The sequence below is a fragment of the Aythya marila genome (genome assembly GCF_965140915.1).
Source record: "Aythya marila genome assembly, chromosome: 7".
Classification (NCBI taxonomy): Eukaryota; Metazoa; Chordata; class Aves; order Anseriformes; family Anatidae; genus Aythya; species Aythya marila.
This window is the reverse complement of record NC_139048.1, coordinates 32,977,704-32,996,436: the sequence shown is the minus strand read 5'-3', so window position 1 is coordinate 32,996,436 and position 18,733 is coordinate 32,977,704. Positions and strand designations below refer to the sequence as shown.

At 47.5% G+C, this 18,733-nt stretch overlaps 1 protein-coding gene across 1 annotated transcript; it reads left to right on the top strand.

Annotated features, from left to right (window-relative positions):
• Window positions 1-2,015: 2,015 nt before the first annotated feature.
• LOC309880068 (hexokinase HKDC1-like) lies at window positions 2,016-18,057 on the top strand. Its single transcript, XM_082764536.1, has 18 exons — window positions 2,016-2,131; window positions 4,894-5,056; window positions 7,042-7,190; window positions 7,282-7,401; window positions 8,161-8,256; window positions 9,226-9,325; window positions 9,953-10,136; window positions 10,427-10,582; window positions 11,240-11,473; window positions 11,949-12,253; window positions 12,544-12,692; window positions 12,783-12,902; window positions 13,935-14,030; window positions 14,121-14,220; window positions 15,074-15,257; window positions 15,417-15,572; window positions 16,252-16,485; window positions 17,113-18,057. The coding sequence occupies exons 1-18, from the start codon at window positions 2,069-2,071 to the stop codon at window positions 17,255-17,257; spliced, it is 2,754 nt and encodes a 917-aa protein (XP_082620662.1). The 5' UTR covers window positions 2,016-2,068; the 3' UTR covers window positions 17,258-18,057.
• The last annotated feature ends 676 nt before the right edge of the window (window positions 18,058-18,733 follow it).

Below are 18,733 nucleotides of genomic sequence, written 5' to 3'. Positions count from 1 at the left end.
CCCGGAGGGCTTTCTTTCCCCTGAGCTTGCCTGCCCCCAAATGCTGGCATTGCTCCATGGGGACGTGTGTGACACTGAGGGGGGATGCTTTCATTTCAGGTACCCAAGGGCTCTGCTCCTGTCCCTTGGGAAGAATGTGGGGACCCGTTTGTGTTTTGGTTTTGAGGAACTTGTGGGAATGTATCAGGGGATCAAAGCTGCTGCTGCTGGGAGGGGAACTGTTCCCAAAGGATTTTGCTCCAAGCATGCGGCAATTGGAGCTCATCTGGTCTGGATCATCTCCCCTCTGCTGGCCAGTACTAAATGGCTGCCACATATTTGGGAATCGGGCCCTCAGTGCACTGAGCTGCTGTCTGCATGGCAATGGGATAACGTCTCGGCTTTTCTTACACAACAGCCTTCTTGGAGCTAGGAAGCACCAGAGGTGAGCGCAGTGAATGCGACGTGCCAGGTATTTCGCACAGCCTGCTGCCAGTTCCGTGACGTGTGGATCTTTGAGACCCTTTTCCAGTGGCATCTGTTAGAGAAAGAAAGAAAAGGGAGAACAAGGGACAAAGCTGCTGTATTACAGGCACAATGAGCTCTGGATCAGAGTGGCATGGAGCTGGAAAGGTGATGTTTTCAGTTTTGCTGGCCAGAGGGGTTGTGACTCGGATGGCACGGGCAAACAATGAGGAAAGAGACAGTCCCTCTGGGAGTCAGTCTCTGACTTAACGAGCCAGCAGTTATTAAAAGATGAATACAGGAGAAGTGAACCGTGCTTTCTGGCTGGTAGCGCGGCTTTTTTTCTTCTTTTCTCCCTTTCTCTTGAAGATCAAAGGCCTAATTTTAGAACCGGCCCTGTTTATGGACTGTTCATCCACTCCGTTTACCCTCACTTTTCTCGTTTTGGAATAGTGGGAAATCCACAGAGCTGGTGCGATCTCCTGTGTGGAGCTCACCCCTGATGCACGGCAGGCAGAAGGAACAAAAAAAAAGACCTCAGCCTTTCCAAGTGGAGCTTTTGTGTGATTTGTTTGCAGTTCTCTTCCCTTCCCTCAGCTCCTGCAGTCTTTCCTTGTGATCAGAGGCTGAGGAAATGTCACCTGTGGCTGCTCCTGATGTTCTTTGGATGATGTTTCAGCAGTCGGTATCCATATCAAACGGGCTGAGCCCGTGTCTTCAGGATAAATGTTGTGAGGAATAGCTGAAGGCTGTGTCAGATCCAGCTCTGGTGAAAAGGAAGCAGCTCCTGCTCCTGCAGCAGGCACGGGGTGCTGCCAGCCCGAGGCACGTCTTGGACCCAGTGCCACAGTCTGCTCTCTGCACCGGCAGCCAGGTCAGTCCATCCCCTCCCTGGGTTTTGCAACGCAGAGGATCTGCCTAGGTCTGAAACTTTGCCTCCAGGAGGGGTGAAGGGAGAATCGTCTGCACAAAACCTTTCTCCGCTGGGAATTGCGCAAGAGGCGTTTCAGCCGGGGGCAGGGGTCCGCGTGTGCCTCCTCTCCTTTGCGCAGCCGAGGCTTAGCTGAAGATAAGGGTGCACTGTGTGGAACTAGAGCAGAGTTAATTCATGCAGAAGAGCACGAGGGGAGTGCCGAGCAGAGGGAAGAAACCGAAAATCCTCTCCAACTTTCCCCATTCCCCGCAGCACTTTGCGCTGTGCTGGAGCCAGCTTTTCGGCCCCCGGGGGTAGGAAGCGGGGTGAAGCCGGGCAGGCTGCGTGGCAACTCCATGGCAAAGTGGTAACAATTCCCAAGGGGAGCAGGAACAACATCGATTTTTCTCCCCTTCAGCTTGGCAGCCCTCCAGGTGCCTGCTTTTGGCACAATGGAGCGTGGAGCTGGGGAGGGAGGGACTTTGGGGTGATGTTGGGGGAGATACAAAGAGACAGGAGTTTAATCATTGAACCGCTCACACTGGATGGATTTATTTCTGGACTCAATTTCCCAGGAACGCCACTGGCTCGCCCTGAGGGAAATGCCTCAGCTGAAGTTTCTCTAGCTCCAGCTTCGTGGATAAAGACGTATCGCTCTGGAGTTACCCCGCAGCAGCTGGCACTACCGACACATCCATCAGCCTCAAGAAAATGTTTGCCGTCCACTTGCTAGCTTTCCATTTTACAAAGCTAAAAGAGGATCAGATAAAAAAGGTACGTAAGAGGGAGCAGTAGCTGAGATTCCTGTTCTCAGGGGCTCTGTGGGGTCTGAAGTCTGTAATGCAAACTAGGCAGCGCTTTATCTACTAAAGCCATGGAGCCAAATGGGGTAAGGAAGATTTGGAGCACAAACCATCTGATGACTGTGGAAATAGGTCTTGGTTAGTGCTTTTCCCTGCTCAGTTATACGTTCTTTTCCAGTAATGGAGCAAGTGCTCTATGGTAAGGACAAATGGGGTTTGAACTTTATTTGGTGTGGTGTCTGTGTCCAGAGGGCAGCGAGGAAGCTCGTGCTGAGTGGCTTTGTGAGTAACGTGAAGGATGGGGTCTTTCAAAGGAGCAGGAACCTGATTCACTCCCATTGCAGCAGGAGTGGGAAGCTCCTGGGGACTTTGGGCCAGGTCTCCTGGGACTCAACACACAGTTCCAACTCGTGTAGGTGGAACTAAAGGGGGAAAAGCTGAAAATGGGGCTGCCTGCAGCGTGGCAGGGCGGCGATCTGAGGGCCCCGTGGGCAGTGCCACCTCCGCAGCAAAGCCAGCAGCACCCTACTGTCCTCTCCATGCCCTTGGTTAAACGTGAGCTCTCTCATTTTTAGGGGGGCTTCTTCGCTAATTCTGCCTTGGAGAGGAGTGCCCCAGGAAGTGTCCTGGTGTCTCTAAGTGGGATGTCTCCGAATATCACAGCCCTTTTATCCCCATGGTTTAATACAGCTTGAAGGAGGCCCCAGTGCCCTTTCCTTGTGAGAAGGGCATCTTTGTGCAAGGTGCAGACTGGTCCCAGGGGAAGGCAAGGAAACTTTGCTTTTCAGAGGTCCCTTTCAGGAAGCCCACAGCAGGGTTGGTTTCTCCCTAATTAGAGGGAATGCCTCCTCCTTCCTCACCTGCCCAGGCTTATTTGCCTCTGCTGTGAGAACAGTGCTTCTTAAAAGCAAGGCCTGTCCTTGTGTGGTGGGGGCAGCAGTACAGCACGTTTTGGCGTTGCACAGCCAGGCCATTCCTGCCTTTGCAAGCCAGTGATTTGCCTGTGCCCTTGCTGTGGCTGTAAATCAGGGGGCTGTCAGGCTGGGCCTTATCTAGCTCCTTGGCTAGGGCTGTCTCCTTCTCCGGCTGGTGCTGATCAGGGTGGAGGACGCAGCTTTGGTGGGGGCAGAGAGTTCCCGTGGGGCAGCTGCAAGCACGGCCGCAGCCACTTTTATTACTCTTTAGTTTTCTTTCCTCGAGGGCTTATCTCACAAGCTTATCTGAGTCTGTGTGAGAGTGCGTGAGCGCTGCGTGTTTCCAGTCGGCGTGTTTTCCTCTGCTGGCGTGCCCAAGGAGGCAGTGCTGGTGCCTGGGCGGAGACGGCACCTCCTGCACCCTGGTGGGGCCTCACAGGTGCCCTGGAGAAAATCAAATGGTGGTGAAACTGGGGCTACAGAGAAATACCTAAATAGTGGTCTTTTGGCTGTATCTTAAGGCAGTTGCTGCTTCTTAGCAATCACATCTGGTAGTTGGATTTTCTCCCATATGCTTGGGGTCAGGTAGGTGCCCACATTATTGTCAGGGTCCCAGCACGCTCAGATGGGTCACTGCTCACCATCCATTCAAAATGGGGCTGTGAATGAGTAACTAGGTAATTAGTTCAGGCATCATTAACGCAGGTGGCCGGTCAGTTAGAGATGAGGCCAATTTATCCCCAACCCGCCTTCCCCATTTAAACAGTGTTATTTCTTAAACCCCAGCTTGTTGCTGGTGGGACCTGGTTTGTGTGTGATCTCCCAGCTGTCCCTATGTATATGGGATCGATGAAACCCTGCCCTCCCCTGCCCGCTGCCTCTGGCCCTGAGCCTCATGTCAGAGGATATGCAGAGCTGGGGTGAGAAATGGGCTTTGAGCTCCAGCCTGGTGTGCCAACCGAGTGCATGGGCTGGGGAGCGAGGCAGCAGCTGAATGGATATTTTCGGGTCGTAGCCGACACGCTGGGGCACTGACGGCGTGGTCTGGACCTGGCTCAGAGAGGTCAAATTCTCACCAGCTTGAGAGACTTTGCAGTTTTAGCTCATTAAACAAACAGGAGGAAAAAATGGTGTAAGAACAGCCTGTCAGGGTCTAGAGAGTCTTGTGGGCTCATGTAGGGCAGGAAGTTACTGATCCATCAAGATGTTTTGTGTTTTTTTTTTTTTTTTTGACAGTAATTCAAAAATTAATCACTTTCTAAACTAAGTTTTTATAAGAGTAAATCACAGAATCACAGAATTTCTAGGTTGGAAGAGACCTCAAGATCATCGAGTCCAACCTCTGACCTAACACTAACAGTCCCCACTAATGTTGTGGTGATACTCCAGAGCTTGCTTTCACTGCTGTTTATGGGAATTTAGATCTGCTGAGTTTACAAGTGCAATGAATACAAGATGAGAGGTGCAGTTTGCATAGATGGTGTGTTCCCCTTCAGTCTGTTACACGTGTCAACGATTCTGGTGTCTCCTCACGGTGTGTTTAGCCTCGTGTCCGTCAGACGGGTGGGAATGAACAAAATTAACCGTGTGGGGATATTTCTGGAGCTGGAGTGCAGGATTTTCAGATCCTTTATGCCAACCTACACCCCTGATGGTTAGAAAACCAGCCCAAGTGGTTAGGAAGGTTCTGCAGTTCCCCCACTTGCAGGGAAGAGGGAAACCTCCCAGGCACATGCAGCATGAAGGCAGCGTCCCTCCCAGCTGTGCTGAGCACCGAGGGGCCTGCCTGCCTCCCTCGTGACACCTCGCACGTCTGCAGGTTGACAGGTACCTGTACCACATGCGTCTCTCCGACGATGTCCTGCTGGACGTGATGGCGCGCTTCCAGGCCGAGATGGTGAAGGGCCTGGGCAGAGACACCAATTCCACGGCAACGGTGAAAATGCTGCCGACCTTTGTGCGCTCCCTTCCCGACGGCTCAGGTGAGATCCCCCTGCTCGGTCCCAGCGGGGCTGGTTTGGGAAACCAAAGGCTTGCTGCTGGTGCTCGAGGAGCACACAAAAAGGGCACAGGGCAGCTGGTGGGCTGAGTCACTGCCTGTCAGCAAGCAGAGGATGAGAGCCTCGGGGGGCTGGCAGGTGCCTTTTTGCCCACAGCAGGTGGATTTTGACCAAGTGCTGAGTGTTTGAGGGCTTAGATCTTAGAAAGCAACCTCGTACTGCAACTGTGGCCGTGCACAGTGCAGGCGTTGCTGCAGGAGCATGGCAAGGGCAGCCTCTACAGCTCAGTCCCTGCAGTGCAAGCAGCGCTGCTCCTGGGGGATTGCTCAGGTACAGGAGGGCAGGATGCTGCAGTGAAACCCCTCAAATCACAAGGTTGAGGCAACATCATGTTCTCAGAGCTGTGAGGATGCTCCTCTGGTCTTCTGACAGCAAATTCAGCAAATTCTGTGCTGTTGTCTTGTTCTGTTGCACCGAAAAGCGGTCCCTGCCTGCCCTTCCTTGCCTTCTGCACTACAAACCTGCTTCTACATGGAGCCTGCCAGCGAACAGCCTGCCCTGCTACTGCAGCTGGATCCTTATTTCCAGTTGCCCCAAGACTTAGAGAGGCTGACAGAAATTTAGAGTGTTTTTTCCAAGTGTAACCACGGCTCCGAATTTGTGTGGGCCCCTGTGTCTGGCCTGGGTCAGGACTCTGTGTGTAACAGCCGTTCACGCAGAAATCTGAAGAGAAACATTTGCTTTGTACTTCGTTTCCACAGGAATTTGTTCCTTCTGGAGGTAATTTGCTCACAGTTAAATGAGAAATAGCAGCTTTAATGGCAGAAAGAGAACATTTGGAAGGTAGTCCCTTGAAATGAGGGACGGGTAGAGAAATTACATACTCGGAAACTGCCCGGTTGGCACTGGGTGCCCTTCTTTCCAGCGCTGCCTTCCCCAAAGAAAAAGAAATATTAGCTTAACCCTCGTTACCCCTGTGACCACCAGGTCCTGAGGTCTCCCCTGGCAGTGACCCCGTCCGGGAGCTGCAGGGAGCCCTGAGGTGAGGGGACTTGGCAAGCTGCACGTGGTGTCATCGCTCTTACAACACGTCGTGCCCCTCAAGGCCAGCCTTGGACAACGCTCTCCTGTCCTCCCCTCCATAGCAAGGCCGGGCAGCGGTGTCACGGCGGGCTATGACTTATTGACATACCGCCTATTTTAAGCACTGCATCGATTTTTGTCTATTTCTGCTCCCTTCCCGTGAGTTCCTTATCGGTTATTTCGTTTCCAGACAAAACTTCCAGCATGTCCAAACATCTCGAGCTTGGCTGGATTTTTCCCAATGAACTTTGAGATTTTTTCGCTGCCCCCGGTGTGACTACCTGAAATGACCTGCGTGGAGCACCATCCATTTTTAATCATTTAGGGATTAATGGTCTGACTAATATCACGGCTTACTGAGTAACCCAATTTGCCTCGTCACCTTTGCCATGTGTAGCCGTGGTGTTACAGGCAGAATTTCCTGCTTCCTTCCCTTTCAGGGTCAGATTTGATAAAATCCAGTCAGGTGCTTGTACCATGGAGCAAAGATCATGCAGGGCTATGACATTCTGCTGCATTTTCCTTTGGGGAAGGGCCTTTTCGTGTAGTAGATAAGTGCTTTATTGTAGCAGTGAGGATCAGCTGTCCTTGGACCTCTCTTGCTGAGAAGCTCATCCCTCTCCAGCTTGAAAACACGAGCAGGGTGGGCAAAGCCAGACTGTGAAATAAAAATGAAATTAGCTGCCACGTATCAAGCTGACAGGAGGGACTCGATACCCTTGCCTGGGTTCTGGACAGAGCGTGGCCAGGTCTCAGCCTCCCTGGTGGTGCTCCCAGGCCCAAGGACCTGCCATGGTGGGGCAGGAGAGCCTGAGGCCCTCACCGTGGCATCTGGGCCGCGTTCGGTGGCCGTCACCACTGAGGGCTGCCCGCTGGTGTTGCAGAGAAGGGCGACTTCCTCGCTGTTGACCTGGGCGGCTCCCAGTTCCGTGCCCTCGAGGTGAAGGTGTTCAACGACGGGAAGCAGAGCAGCCAGCTGGAGAGCAAGTTTTACCCCACCCCGAAGGAGGTCATACAGGGCAGCGGGACCGAGGTAGGCCATGCAGGGGCTGCTGTGGGGGTGCCGTGCTCGGGCCAGGGTCTGCTGGTCGAAGCCTGACCCCGTCCTCTCCTTTCTCCTGCAGCTCTTCAATTACGTTGCTGACTGTCTGTTAGACTTCATGGAGTCCAAAAACCTGCAGCATAAGAAGCTACCTCTTGGCTTTACGTTCTCTTTTCCGTGCAAACAGACCAAACTGGAAGAGGTAAGGTGCAAAAAGGAGTATTATCGGCAGAAGCCAGGGTTGCTATTGCATGGGAGTGCTGCCTTGGGGCCTTTTTGTGGGCTCAGCTTTCCACAGTGCTCTGAAGGTGAGGTGGATGGCCATTGGCATTCAGCTACAGCTGACTACCATTCAAGGACTCATTCTTTATCTTGAGGCAACGGGATCTTTCAGCTAAAACTATTATTTGGCTTAATCCGTACCTGATTCCATAGGAACCATACGTGCTTGTGTGAAGGCTGCTGGACACTAAATCACACACTTTTGTGTCCTAAATTGTGATTTTTTTTAAATCCCTCTCATTCAGCACTTTCTACAGTTGGTGCTAATTAGGAAAGACCTGTAGCCAAGCTGTTGGAAAGGCCACATGGGGGATTGAAGGGCTGGCTGCAAATATTTTGTAGCCTCTTATTCCAACTTCTCTATTATTACTAGGAAGCTGTGCCTTGGGTGCCAGCCCTGCCAGTGCTTTGTGCTTAATGCTGTCAGTGTGCAATGAACATCAGTGAAGCCAAGCATGCTTTAAACAAAGCACAGGGAGATATATTTATGGGATTAGGACTTTATTACTGTAGCGTTTAGTTGTGCTGGTACTGACAGGCACCCACCTGAGGGTGAGATCTTCTGCTGTGACTTATTTTGGCCCAGATATTTATGAGATAGTGGGCTTCTTCACAGACTTTGTGGTGGGTGTGCATGCTGAGGCTGGAGCTTTGGGGTCACTGATCTTTTACTTTCCAGGGGGCTCTCCTTGCCTGGACGAAACACTTCAAGGTCCGAGGAGTGCAGGGCACCGATGTAGTCAGCTCGCTGCGCAAGGCCCTCCAGAAGCACAAGGCAAGTTTTATACCTCAGTCTGAGTGGCTGACCTGTGCTTGGTGTAAGAGGGTTGTTTTGGGTTGTTTTGTAAGGCTTTCCTCAAGGTCTGTGGTGTCCCATGTGGCTGTACAGCTAGTGGATCTGGCGGTGGGCCTCTGAGGGCAATTTTCTGCTGCCCCGTCTCTGAGGGGAGTTCTCCCTCAGAGCTGAAGCCACGGAAGGGAAACATGAAAAAAATGTGTATCTTTACATCTTTGCAGTAAAAAGGAAGCTCTTGGGTTTTCCTACCTGGTAAAAATTGATTCTTGATTTCCATTCACTTCGTTATCTGTGTCAGTTTTGCTGTGGTTGGCAGAAATGATGGACCTGAGACTTCCTGGGTAAAGTCCAGCTCCCTGCTTGTCTTGGCATCTGTGCTACAGGAATTGTTGATAACTTTGATCAGGCTTTATCGAGTTACCTCAGGGTGGAAAAAAAAACCTGCACATCTCTGATGGAAAGGCTTTTTACTTGCGTGTGATGTGGGTGCACGGCCTTATATTGAATATTCACCTTTATATATTTTCTATATATTATGTATTTTCTGTCAAATTTTCTGGGATCAATTTGTCAATCCCCCAGTTTCTTGGGGTCTCCTCGTGGGGTGGGACATTATCCTAGCGTAAGCAAGCTACCAGAATCCAGCCTGTGAGGACAGATACACTAGTGCCAGTTTATCACAAGATTCAAACCGATATGAATTGCTTTCTGGTAAAGAAGGATGAATTGGGTAAAAAGTCCCGCAGCCATAGACACTGTCTGGCCAAGAATAACTTGAGAATTCGGAGTTATTTTCTACTTTCTAGTGTTGTGGGGATAGTGTTATTAGGGGAAGTAGCATGTCTTCAAACTGAAGAGCTTTCCTGAACCAGGCCTTCAAAGTACTAGTGAAGTACAAAGGCTTTGTAGGGTTTTTTCCCTATTAACCCCTCATCCTCATGCTATTAGGACATCAACGTTGATGTTCTGGCAATGGTCAATGACACCGTAGGAACCATGATGACTTGTGGCTATGATGACCCACATTGTGAAGTTGGACTCATAATTGGTAAGTTTTCCTCTTCACTAAGCATCTTTTTTTCCTCATTTGTTTAATCCGAACAAATCTTGAGCAGAAGGGAGTGTGCCAGCACAGGAAAGAACAGGAAGAAAATGAGGAAAAAAACAAATGGTAAGGTTGTCAAGCCTGGCTGCCTTCTGTAAAGCAGCTGTTTTTATGCTGATCACATTGCCATCAAAGGCCACAGTCCCCATTTTGTCTGGGTTCAGTTGTGACCAGCATAATAAACTTCTCTGCTGACTGTGTAGGAAACTACTGTCCGTCTGTCCGGAGAGAGCTGAATTCCTCTCACATCTGATAGGATCAGCTGTGTTTTCCACAACCCTTCCGCTTTACACATAGTGGTGGCTTTTTAAAGGCACGTAGAGGTACATTTGAGATAGGGGAAAAAATAATTGAACAAGTCAAGCCTTAGATTAATTTCTTGTACTTTCACTCACTGTTAAATGATTATTTAACAAACACAGGTGGCTTGATATTAGCATCCTTACCACAAGGTTGTATATGTTCTTTCAAAGACGATATATTGATTTATTCCCAAACATGGGGGCTTAAAACAAAAAGGGAACCTGAGGCAAATGGGTAATTTATCCACACTGGCTCTAATGTGCATAGGTACTGGCACCAACGCATGCTACATGGAGGAAATGAGGCACATCGATTTGGTGGAAGGTGATGAAGGCAGGATGTGCATTAACACAGAGTGGGGTGCCTTTGGAGATGATGGTGCTTTGGATGACCTCCGCACAGAGTTCGATCGGGAGCTCGATCTGGGATCTCTCAATCCTGGAAAACAATTGTAAGTGATTTCTTAAAAAGTGATTACTTAAAAAGTACGTATTTAAAGTTCGCTTCATCAAAACTGCTTCTACTGGCTGAGCTGCTTGCAGGTTTTTGACTAGTCTTTTTAATCACTCACTTTTCTGGAGAGGCTCAAGTTGGGTTCCAGGTCCTCAGGAAGGTATCTTAGGTTCCAAACCCACTTTGTAGATGCTTAAATGTGATTGACCTGCATAAGAACACACTTGAACTTGCTGTGGCTCTGGTGAGCTGGTGGACACCTATAATCCCTCTTGCTTCTCATTCCAGGTTTGAGAAGATGATCAGTAGCCTGTATTTGGGGGAACTTGTAAGACTCATTCTTCTAAAAATGACAAAGGAAGGTCTGCTCTTCAATGGGAAGGTGTCAACAGCTCTGCTTACTAAGGACAAGATCGAAATGAAGCATGTGTGTGCAATGGAAAAGTAAGAGCCTATGACGTGCCCTTTGAGAGGGGCTGTTAATATTTCACACTCACAGCAATGATACCTAACATTTCTTCATAATCAGGGAGCACTGGGAATCAATCCTGAGCTGTTCAGCTTGGTTTTGCTTTTGCCTAGGAGAAAAGTTGATCCTTCTGTATGCAGAAGTGATGGAAGGTGAAGTTTTAGCAAAATACCCCAGCATTTTTGCAGTTTTCAACTTTTGTGATGTCCCAATCCTGGTGCTGCAGAGAGGTAGTGCATGCCGTAAGTCACCTAATGGGTGACCGCATGGAAAGCTGACAGATTCTGGTGTTTTAAAGGGGAATCTTGGTCGACGCTGTGGACCAGTAATTTCTCTTGTGCTGAGTAAAGGTGTACCTCTATTGCTGTGCTCTCTAAATATTTCATCCTCTTCTGTACTTGGTCAGCCAATTTGTATGTCTTGCAGAAAACTGATCTCCAGGGAGTAGCCTCTTAATGCTTTTGGGTAGAGCATGGGACAGGCGCTCCTGGTTTATGGGAACCAATTATGACCGTGCCTGATGGGTTCTGCCCTGGCCCTCTCTCATTTGTTTGAGCCCGCGTGCAGATATTAACTTAAGTGCTGCCTTCATACCCTTGCATTAGGTGATGCTTTCCTTTGTTTTGGGGTAGATACAAGGAAGGTCTGAGCAACACAAAGGAGATCCTTACAGAGCTGAACCTGTTTCCCTCTGAAGAGGACTGCATTGCTGTCCAGCACGTCTGCACCATCGTTTCCTTCCGCTCGGCCAACCTCTGTGCTGCTGCCCTAGCAGCCATACTGACCCGCCTGAGGGAGAACAAAAAGGTGCTAAGGCTGCGAACCACTGTCGGGATCGATGGGGGACTCTATAAAACTCACCCCCAGTAAGTATCTAAAGAGGGTTTGGGAATTGCTGGCCACGTGTTGATGTTGCAAAGATTTTCCACCTGTGTTTGTGTGGCTTTTGGAGAGCTGCTCGTTGTGCTGCGGGGTTGGGATGAGGTCTGGTGGGATGTGGGGGGTCAGACTGACCTTGCTGTTTCAAAGCTGGGTTTGCTTCAGAGCTTTAGAGCTTGGGGTGGGATGGGAACAACATGACACACAATGCTGCTGTCTGGGTGGGAGAATTGGTTCCTTGGGTGACTCCTGAGCATCCAGGGCACTTGCTGTTTATTGTTTCCTTCTTTTTTTTTTTTTTTCCCTCTTTGTTTTTTAACCTATGCTTCCATTTCTTACATGTCCTAATTTCTGTCCTTCTCTGGCTGTGCTTCAGTACTCGTGGTGTTGGATGTGTATTAGAAGTGTAGGTGAAGTAAGCCACGTGTGAAATGAGTCTAAAGAAGCTCTTTGTTCCCGCAGATACCCCAAACGTCTGCACAAGGTGGTGAGAAGGCTGGTCCCCAACTGTGATGTTCGGTTCCTCCTGTCTCAGAGTGGCAGTGCTAAGGGAGCTGCGATGGTTACGGCAGTGGCGTACAGGCTGGCCGCTCAGCGCAAGCAAATTGATGCTGTTCTCGCACCGTTCCTGCTGTCCCTGGACACCCTCAGAGAGGTAAAGAACAAAATGAGGGCCGAGCTGGAATATGGGCTCAAGAGAGAGACGCAAGCCAGTGCCACAGTGAAGATGTTGCCCACCTATGTCTGTGGGATGCCAGATGGAACTGGTAAGTTTATTTCCTGGACACCTGGCGGTGCACGAAAGCTGCCTGTCTGTTTTCGGGGGAGAACATGCCAATTATTCTGGAAAATGCCAGGGGGGATTTCTGTTGGCAAATCAATGCTTCCTGCAGCATTTTCTGGCTGGCTCTTTAGCCTCTAGCCTAAGGAAGTGAGAGCATAAATGCCACAGGGGGCAGTGTGCTGTCCTGTGTTCCTGCAGATGTGTGGCAGAGTATGGCATCCTGACTGGCAAACGTGCTGCAAGAAGCACCAAAACGAAACATTTCTCTTGCAGAGAGTGGAAAGTTCCTTGCCCTGGATCTTGGTGGGACAAATTTCAGAGTTCTGCTGGTCAAAATTAGAAGCGGGAGGAGGAGATCCGTGCAGATGTACAACAAGATCTTTGCCATTCCTTTGGAGATCATGCAAGGGACAGGGGAGGAGGTAACTTCTAATGAACACCTAATTGATCTAGTCAAGACCCAATTAATAGGAGAATATGTGAGATTTTCATGCTTTTTTTTGTTCTTCCAGCTCTTTGACCATATAGTCCAGTGCATAGCAGACTTCCTGGAGTATATGGGGATTAAAGGTGCCCGGCTGCCTCTGGGCTTCACCTTTTCCTTCCCATGCAGGCAAGCCAGCATTGACAAGGTAAGGACTGCAACAACAAATGGGTCAAATGATATCATTTTGGGGGAGGATGGCTTGTTAGTTTGGAAATTGTGGGTAAAAACTCCTAAATGTTTCCCATAGGTAGGGACTTTACAAGCTTAAGTGTGTATAGAACTTCCACCTAATGTGTGTGAAAAGAGGTAGATGTTCCTTGCTTTTATTCCATAAAGAGGCAGTGCTAGCTTATGATGGCTGAATGACCACGCATTTTTAATAGCCCAGGAATCTCTTATGCTGCCTTCTGCCTTTAATGCCACGAGAGAACAGACTCCTCCTTGTACTACTTCAGCTAAAATCCCTGGGTGTTTTCTAACTCTGCTGCACAGCCCTGACTGTAGCTTCTGTACTGCATTAGCTGCTTGTTGGTGAATGTCAGGGAGCAGAACTGAGTTTGCTTGTTCAGAGCTTGGAAGGGTTGGACCTCTCTGATTTGGATTTGTTAATCTGATGTATATGGCTTTTTGACAGATCTCATCTCTTTGTCTTTCCAGCCATCTAACGTAAGAAAAGTAATTAGAGTTTAAAAAAAAAAAATCAAATTCAAGAAGAAATCATTCTTGATTATTCATTTCCTAAAGGGGAAAAAGAAGTTTTGCTGCCTATTTCTAGTCAAATATGTCAAATACACAGGGAAATGAGGGACGACTATTTTATCAAAAGTTTTTATGTCCTGGTGGTTTTCACAATAGTCTCTGAATCTAGAGATTAGTCTAGACAGCCTCTAATGTGACCTGGGATCTGTATGCTTAGCAATAAGATTTATGTGTTTGTGGGGAGACCACTCAATATCCTTTCCAAAACTACAGGAAAGCTGGGTGAGACCCAACTCTCAGGGCCCCATAATACGTCGCCCATTGTGTTTGGTCTATTACCGTTGCTAGACAGGGAAATAACATCATTTAAAAAAAAAAAAAAAAAAAGGGTGGTGGTGGTGGAGGAAAAAGGCTTATGCTTGGGGTGTATGGTCTTCTCTCTATATTCATTTTCTGTTTTTTTCCTCTTCTGTTTCAGGGTACACTTGTGGGATGGACAAAAGGTTTTAAGGCAACAGACTGTGAAGGGGAAGATGTTGTTGATATGCTGAGGGAGGCTATCAGGAGAAGAAATGTGAGCTATTTTTCTCTGCTCTTTTTGGTGTGTTAACGCATGCTCCCTCTTCCTTCAGTACCCCACTAGTGATTGTGACTTGTGTTTTAGGAGTTTGACTTGGACATTGTAGCAGTGGTGAATGACACTGTCGGGACAATGATGACATGCGGATACGAGGATCCAAACTGTGAGATTGGCCTTATTGCAGGTACAGTGATGCTGCAGTCGCCACTGTAAGAAGAAAGCATGTGTGCAGGTGCTAGGCTTCACGCCCTGCTATAGAATTCGTAAAACAATGTCCCTTATTTGAGGTAGATATGTGGTGTTACTAGTCGCTTGGGGTTCTTGGCAGATTTGTATGGTGTTCAACAGAGAATATAATAGCACCAGTAGCAGATACAATCAGAAGTGCAACAGATTCAGAATCTGATGGTGCCAGGTAAAAGAATAGGGGAACAGTAGATACAGCAGGAGTCTTTGTTTTAACAAATGTGTTCATGTTCTAGCAAATAGGACCTGTGTAACTAGTTCGTAGGCTTTGGAGCAAGAATATTTCACTGAATTTAAAACTTACCTGAATTCTTTGTGGGCTTTTTAGATGATCCCCCATTTGGTCCCTCCAACTTGTCATGTAGAAATACATCTACGCATAGAAGATCTGAAGCCCCAGTTAGAAAATAAACTCTGCTGGCTGGTTACGTGCACCAGCCATCTCATTTTGTTTGCAGAAATGGGCTTTGTATTGCCTCATGTAACCTGTGTTGCAAGTGATAAGGCCCTGTTCACCAGATCACCAAATCAGACTTGGTTTCTGCCTGACTGGCTGCTAGACAGGATTTGCTTTAGAAAGCAGGCTCGAATGCAAAAGATGATTTGTGGTGCAACCAGACTGGCAGCAATGATCTGCCAAAGGCTGCCAAAGCCATTTCTGACCTATGACAGAATCCTTTTTCCTCTGCACTTGGAATATGCTGTGCTGGACCCACTGGGAAAAATTTCTGTTGTGATTCCATAACAGCTTCACTCCTCTGGCTGAAGCCGTGGCATTTCTTTCCTCCTAGGAACCGGCAGCAACGTGTGCTACATGGAGGACATGAAAAACATAGAAATAGTGGAAGGGAACGAAGGAAAAATGTGCATTAATACAGAATGGGGAGGATTCGGTGACAATGGCTGCATTGACAACATCAGAACCAAATATGATAAACAAGTAGATGAAGGCTCGCTGAATGCAGGGAAACAGAGGTAACAGATTTCTGATGGCTGAAAAATGGCTCTTACTCTGCAAGTTTTTATTGCTTTTTCAAGTTTATTACACTGCTCAGCTGTGTATGTACCACTTGTGAAACATAGCTAACTTGCAACCCATTTAAAAGCATTTTTTCTTCTTTTATAACACAACAGGTATGAAAAAATGACCAGTGGAATGTACCTAGGTGAAATAGTGCGGCAAATTCTGATCGACTTAACCAAACAAGGGCTGCTGTTCAGAGGACAGATTTCAGAATCACTCAGGAAAAGAGGCATATTTGAAACGAAATTCCTGTCACAGATTGAAAGGTAAAATTAATTAATTCACATGTTTTAAGTCCTCAAGGTCTTCTGGAACATCCAGAAAATAATCTTCTCCAAAAATGTGGAGGCTTTTCCTTGAAGAAGTCATTTATAGCTTCCTTCTTTGTCCCCCCCTCAACCCCGAATGAATTATCATTTCATTTCCAGTGTTGTATTGGATGTCTTAGCTATCAAAAATTATTGCACTTGGAGTCATTCCTGTAGAACTTAAGATAGTATTAAAAAAAAAAAAAGTCAGCAATATATAAATATCCCATGAATATGTGCTTACCTAAATACCTGTACATGATCGAACCAGTCTTCCAGGCTGTTTGGAACCCTTCCCACTATTGAAAAACTTTGAAGGTAATGTCTCAGCCTTCAGATCAAAAGAATAAGGTCAGGTGGCTGATCTGGCACAGCTTCCTCCTGACTTTGGGAGTTAGGTGAATAGCTACTGTTTGTGCCCTCTGGAAAACCAGTCTAACGTAGCAAAGAGCATGCGAGGAGCAAAATTGTGATCTGAATTCAGGCTGGAATTTGCTTTAAAACAAATGAAGGGTGTGAGCTGGAGTCCCACTTCCTGTGAATCACCTCAGAATCCCATCGGTAAGGCTTGTAAAGGTTCCTGCCTGCCAGAGCTTCCCGTAACGCCCCGGTGCTGCCTGTGTTTGCCTTTACGCAGCGACCGGCTCGCCCTCCTCCAAGTGCGTCGAATTCTGCAGCAGCTCGGCCTGGACAGCACGTGTGAGGACAGCATCATTGTGAAAGAAGTGTGTGGAGCTGTTTCCAGGAGAGCTGCCCAACTCTGTGGGGCGGGACTGGCAGCTATTGTAGAGAAGAAGAGAGAAAACCGAGGTGTGGAGCACTTGCAAATTACTGTTGGAGTAGACGGGACCTTGTACAAGCTCCATCCGCAGTGAGTACCTTGGTACCCACCCCTTCCCTTTGCTGTTAGCTCATTTCCAGCGTGAACATGTAGCAAGCTGCACCAGCCTTCTTCTGAGGCAATCAAAAAGGGGAGAGGATAAAGATCTAATACGTTTTCCTGCATCCTTTGCCTAGTCAAAGGACTGAAAATCGTGAAGAAAAGCCCTGTTATCACTGGAAGGCTCTTGTTCTCTAGTGTGCTGAGCAAACTTACATTTCTAATATTTATTTCTCAGTGTTTCAAGGGATTTCTGTGATGTCTAGGTGTCCCAGAAGGAAAGCTATGTTGAGTAGCTAGAGCTGGGTCAGTATTTTGTGAGCAAGGCCTTGAAGCAGATGCTTTAACTGGGAGATGACTCCTGTGGTTTCTGAAGGCAAGAGGCCTGTCTGGCATCTTGCTGAACAAAATTAAAGTGGAGATACAGCAATTAAAATCTGATAGAGTGCAGAAACTTGTCTCTTTTTTGTATAGGAGGAAAAGCAAATGGAAAGGGATGCTATGGAGAATCAGTGGAAGATGTTGGTTGAGGTTATTGTTCCTTGCTAATGTATGAGTACAACAGTCTCAGACTGGAAAGGGACTTCTAAAATGTTCCTTTTTCTCCTTTCCTTTCAGTTTTTCTAGGGTCCTGCAGGAAACAGTGAGGGAACTGGCACCTCAGTGTGATGTGACGTTCATGCTCTCTGAAGATGGGAGTGGGAAGGGAGCTGCCCTCATTACTGCTGTGGCAAAAAGATTGCATAATATCGGACGGAAGTAAAAATGAGAAATGAAGTCGTTTCAGCACTGCCAGGCGCGTGCACTAGAGATTTGCTGAGCGGTGATTGAAGATAACTTTGCCAGACACCAGTACCCAGGTACCTGATTTTCAGGGAGCAGTTGGTTTTTGACCAGCCAGGATTGTGGATTTTTGTCCCTGGGACACCACCTGGACCAGGTGTTTCTGCTCCCCACCATTATGTCTCGGCACACTGCAATCTACTCGGTTCTGTACTTCCTGAAGTGGGATAATAATATAATGCATATGGAAGAGTCAGACAAACAGAAAAACCCAAACCAAACCATGCAACCAAAAACCCAAACATGTCTTTTTACAATGGCTTAGTTAAGATACTGTACCACAAGAGAATTTATTATCAAGTTCTTAAGATTGGTGTGTTTTTTAGTTTTGACTTGGCCTGTCTCACGGAACACTGATATCTGGTGTTGCACATATCCAGTGGGCATGTTTGTTCAAAGACATCACAGATCTTACAATAAATCTGCAGGTAAAATAAGTTAATGGGCTTTGATCAGTGACGCTTTCCCCTCACACCCAGCTGCATCGGTATTGTAATACTTCCTTGAGTGCAGGAGGCATGTTGAATAGATGAATGTAATGAAAAAGAAATATGATTCTACAGAATATCAGTTTGTGTCAAAATATAACAGTGCACTTGAATGCACATAAACATAACCAGTGCTGGATGGACTCTGATTGTGGCTATTCTTTTGATTCTGGGGGAAAAAGAGGGTGTAGAAGCAGCTACAGGGTCTGCTATGTGCACGTTAGAGCTACCTTGAAAGTAACAAATTTGTTTATCTTTGGGCCATCAAAATAGTTTTGTAGAAAGGAAAAAAAAATCACCTGAATTTCTGAAATTCTCCTCTTTGTTTTCCCTCAGCTATCTACTTGCCCGTTTGAGGGAGGATAGTTTCCATGAAGTGGGAGTTTATCCTTGACTTTCATTTTCTGTTGCCTGTTGTTCTGCCTGTCTGTAGTTCGTTGTAAATAAATCTGTGGTGCTGTGAGCCTTTACTTCTCTGTCTAGTGCCTCTTCTGAGTTGTGGGAAGAACCTGCAGGCAAGTGGGAGCTTTAAATCTGCGTCTGACAATATTCAGCAGCATTTTTGTTATTACAAAGGTGGCTTGTGGGTAGGGCCTGTCAAATTGAAGCCAAATATCCCTCTTTCTCTACACTGATAAAGCACTTTTTTATTTGGCTATAGCACATCCAAAGGCCTGCAAACACCAGGAAAAACCCCCATACTCTTATATCACCAGATGCCCTTCCACTAATTTACCCATCTCAGAGTAAACTGAAGCAATACGGTACAGAGAAGCAGCAGATCTGGAGTATTGCAGTATCTCCTTTAATCCTCTCTCCTTGGCTATTTACTTCTGTTCAGGCTGGCAGCAGAAAGTGGGGCCAAGAAATGTGTTTTAAGCCTTAGATAGGTCAAAAGTAACTATAAT

Coding starts and splice junctions, on each gene's coding strand:
- LOC309880068 (XM_082764536.1), top strand. CDS start 2,069: ATGTTTGCCGTCCACTTGCTAGCTTTCCATTTTACAAAGCTAAAAGAG. Junction 12,903..13,934: donor GGCAAGCCAGCATTGACAAG/GTAAGGACTGCA, acceptor CTTCTGTTTCAG/GGTACACTTGTGGGATGGAC. Junction 14,221..15,073: donor TGAGATTGGCCTTATTGCAG/GTACAGTGATGC, acceptor CTTTCCTCCTAG/GAACCGGCAGCAACGTGTGC.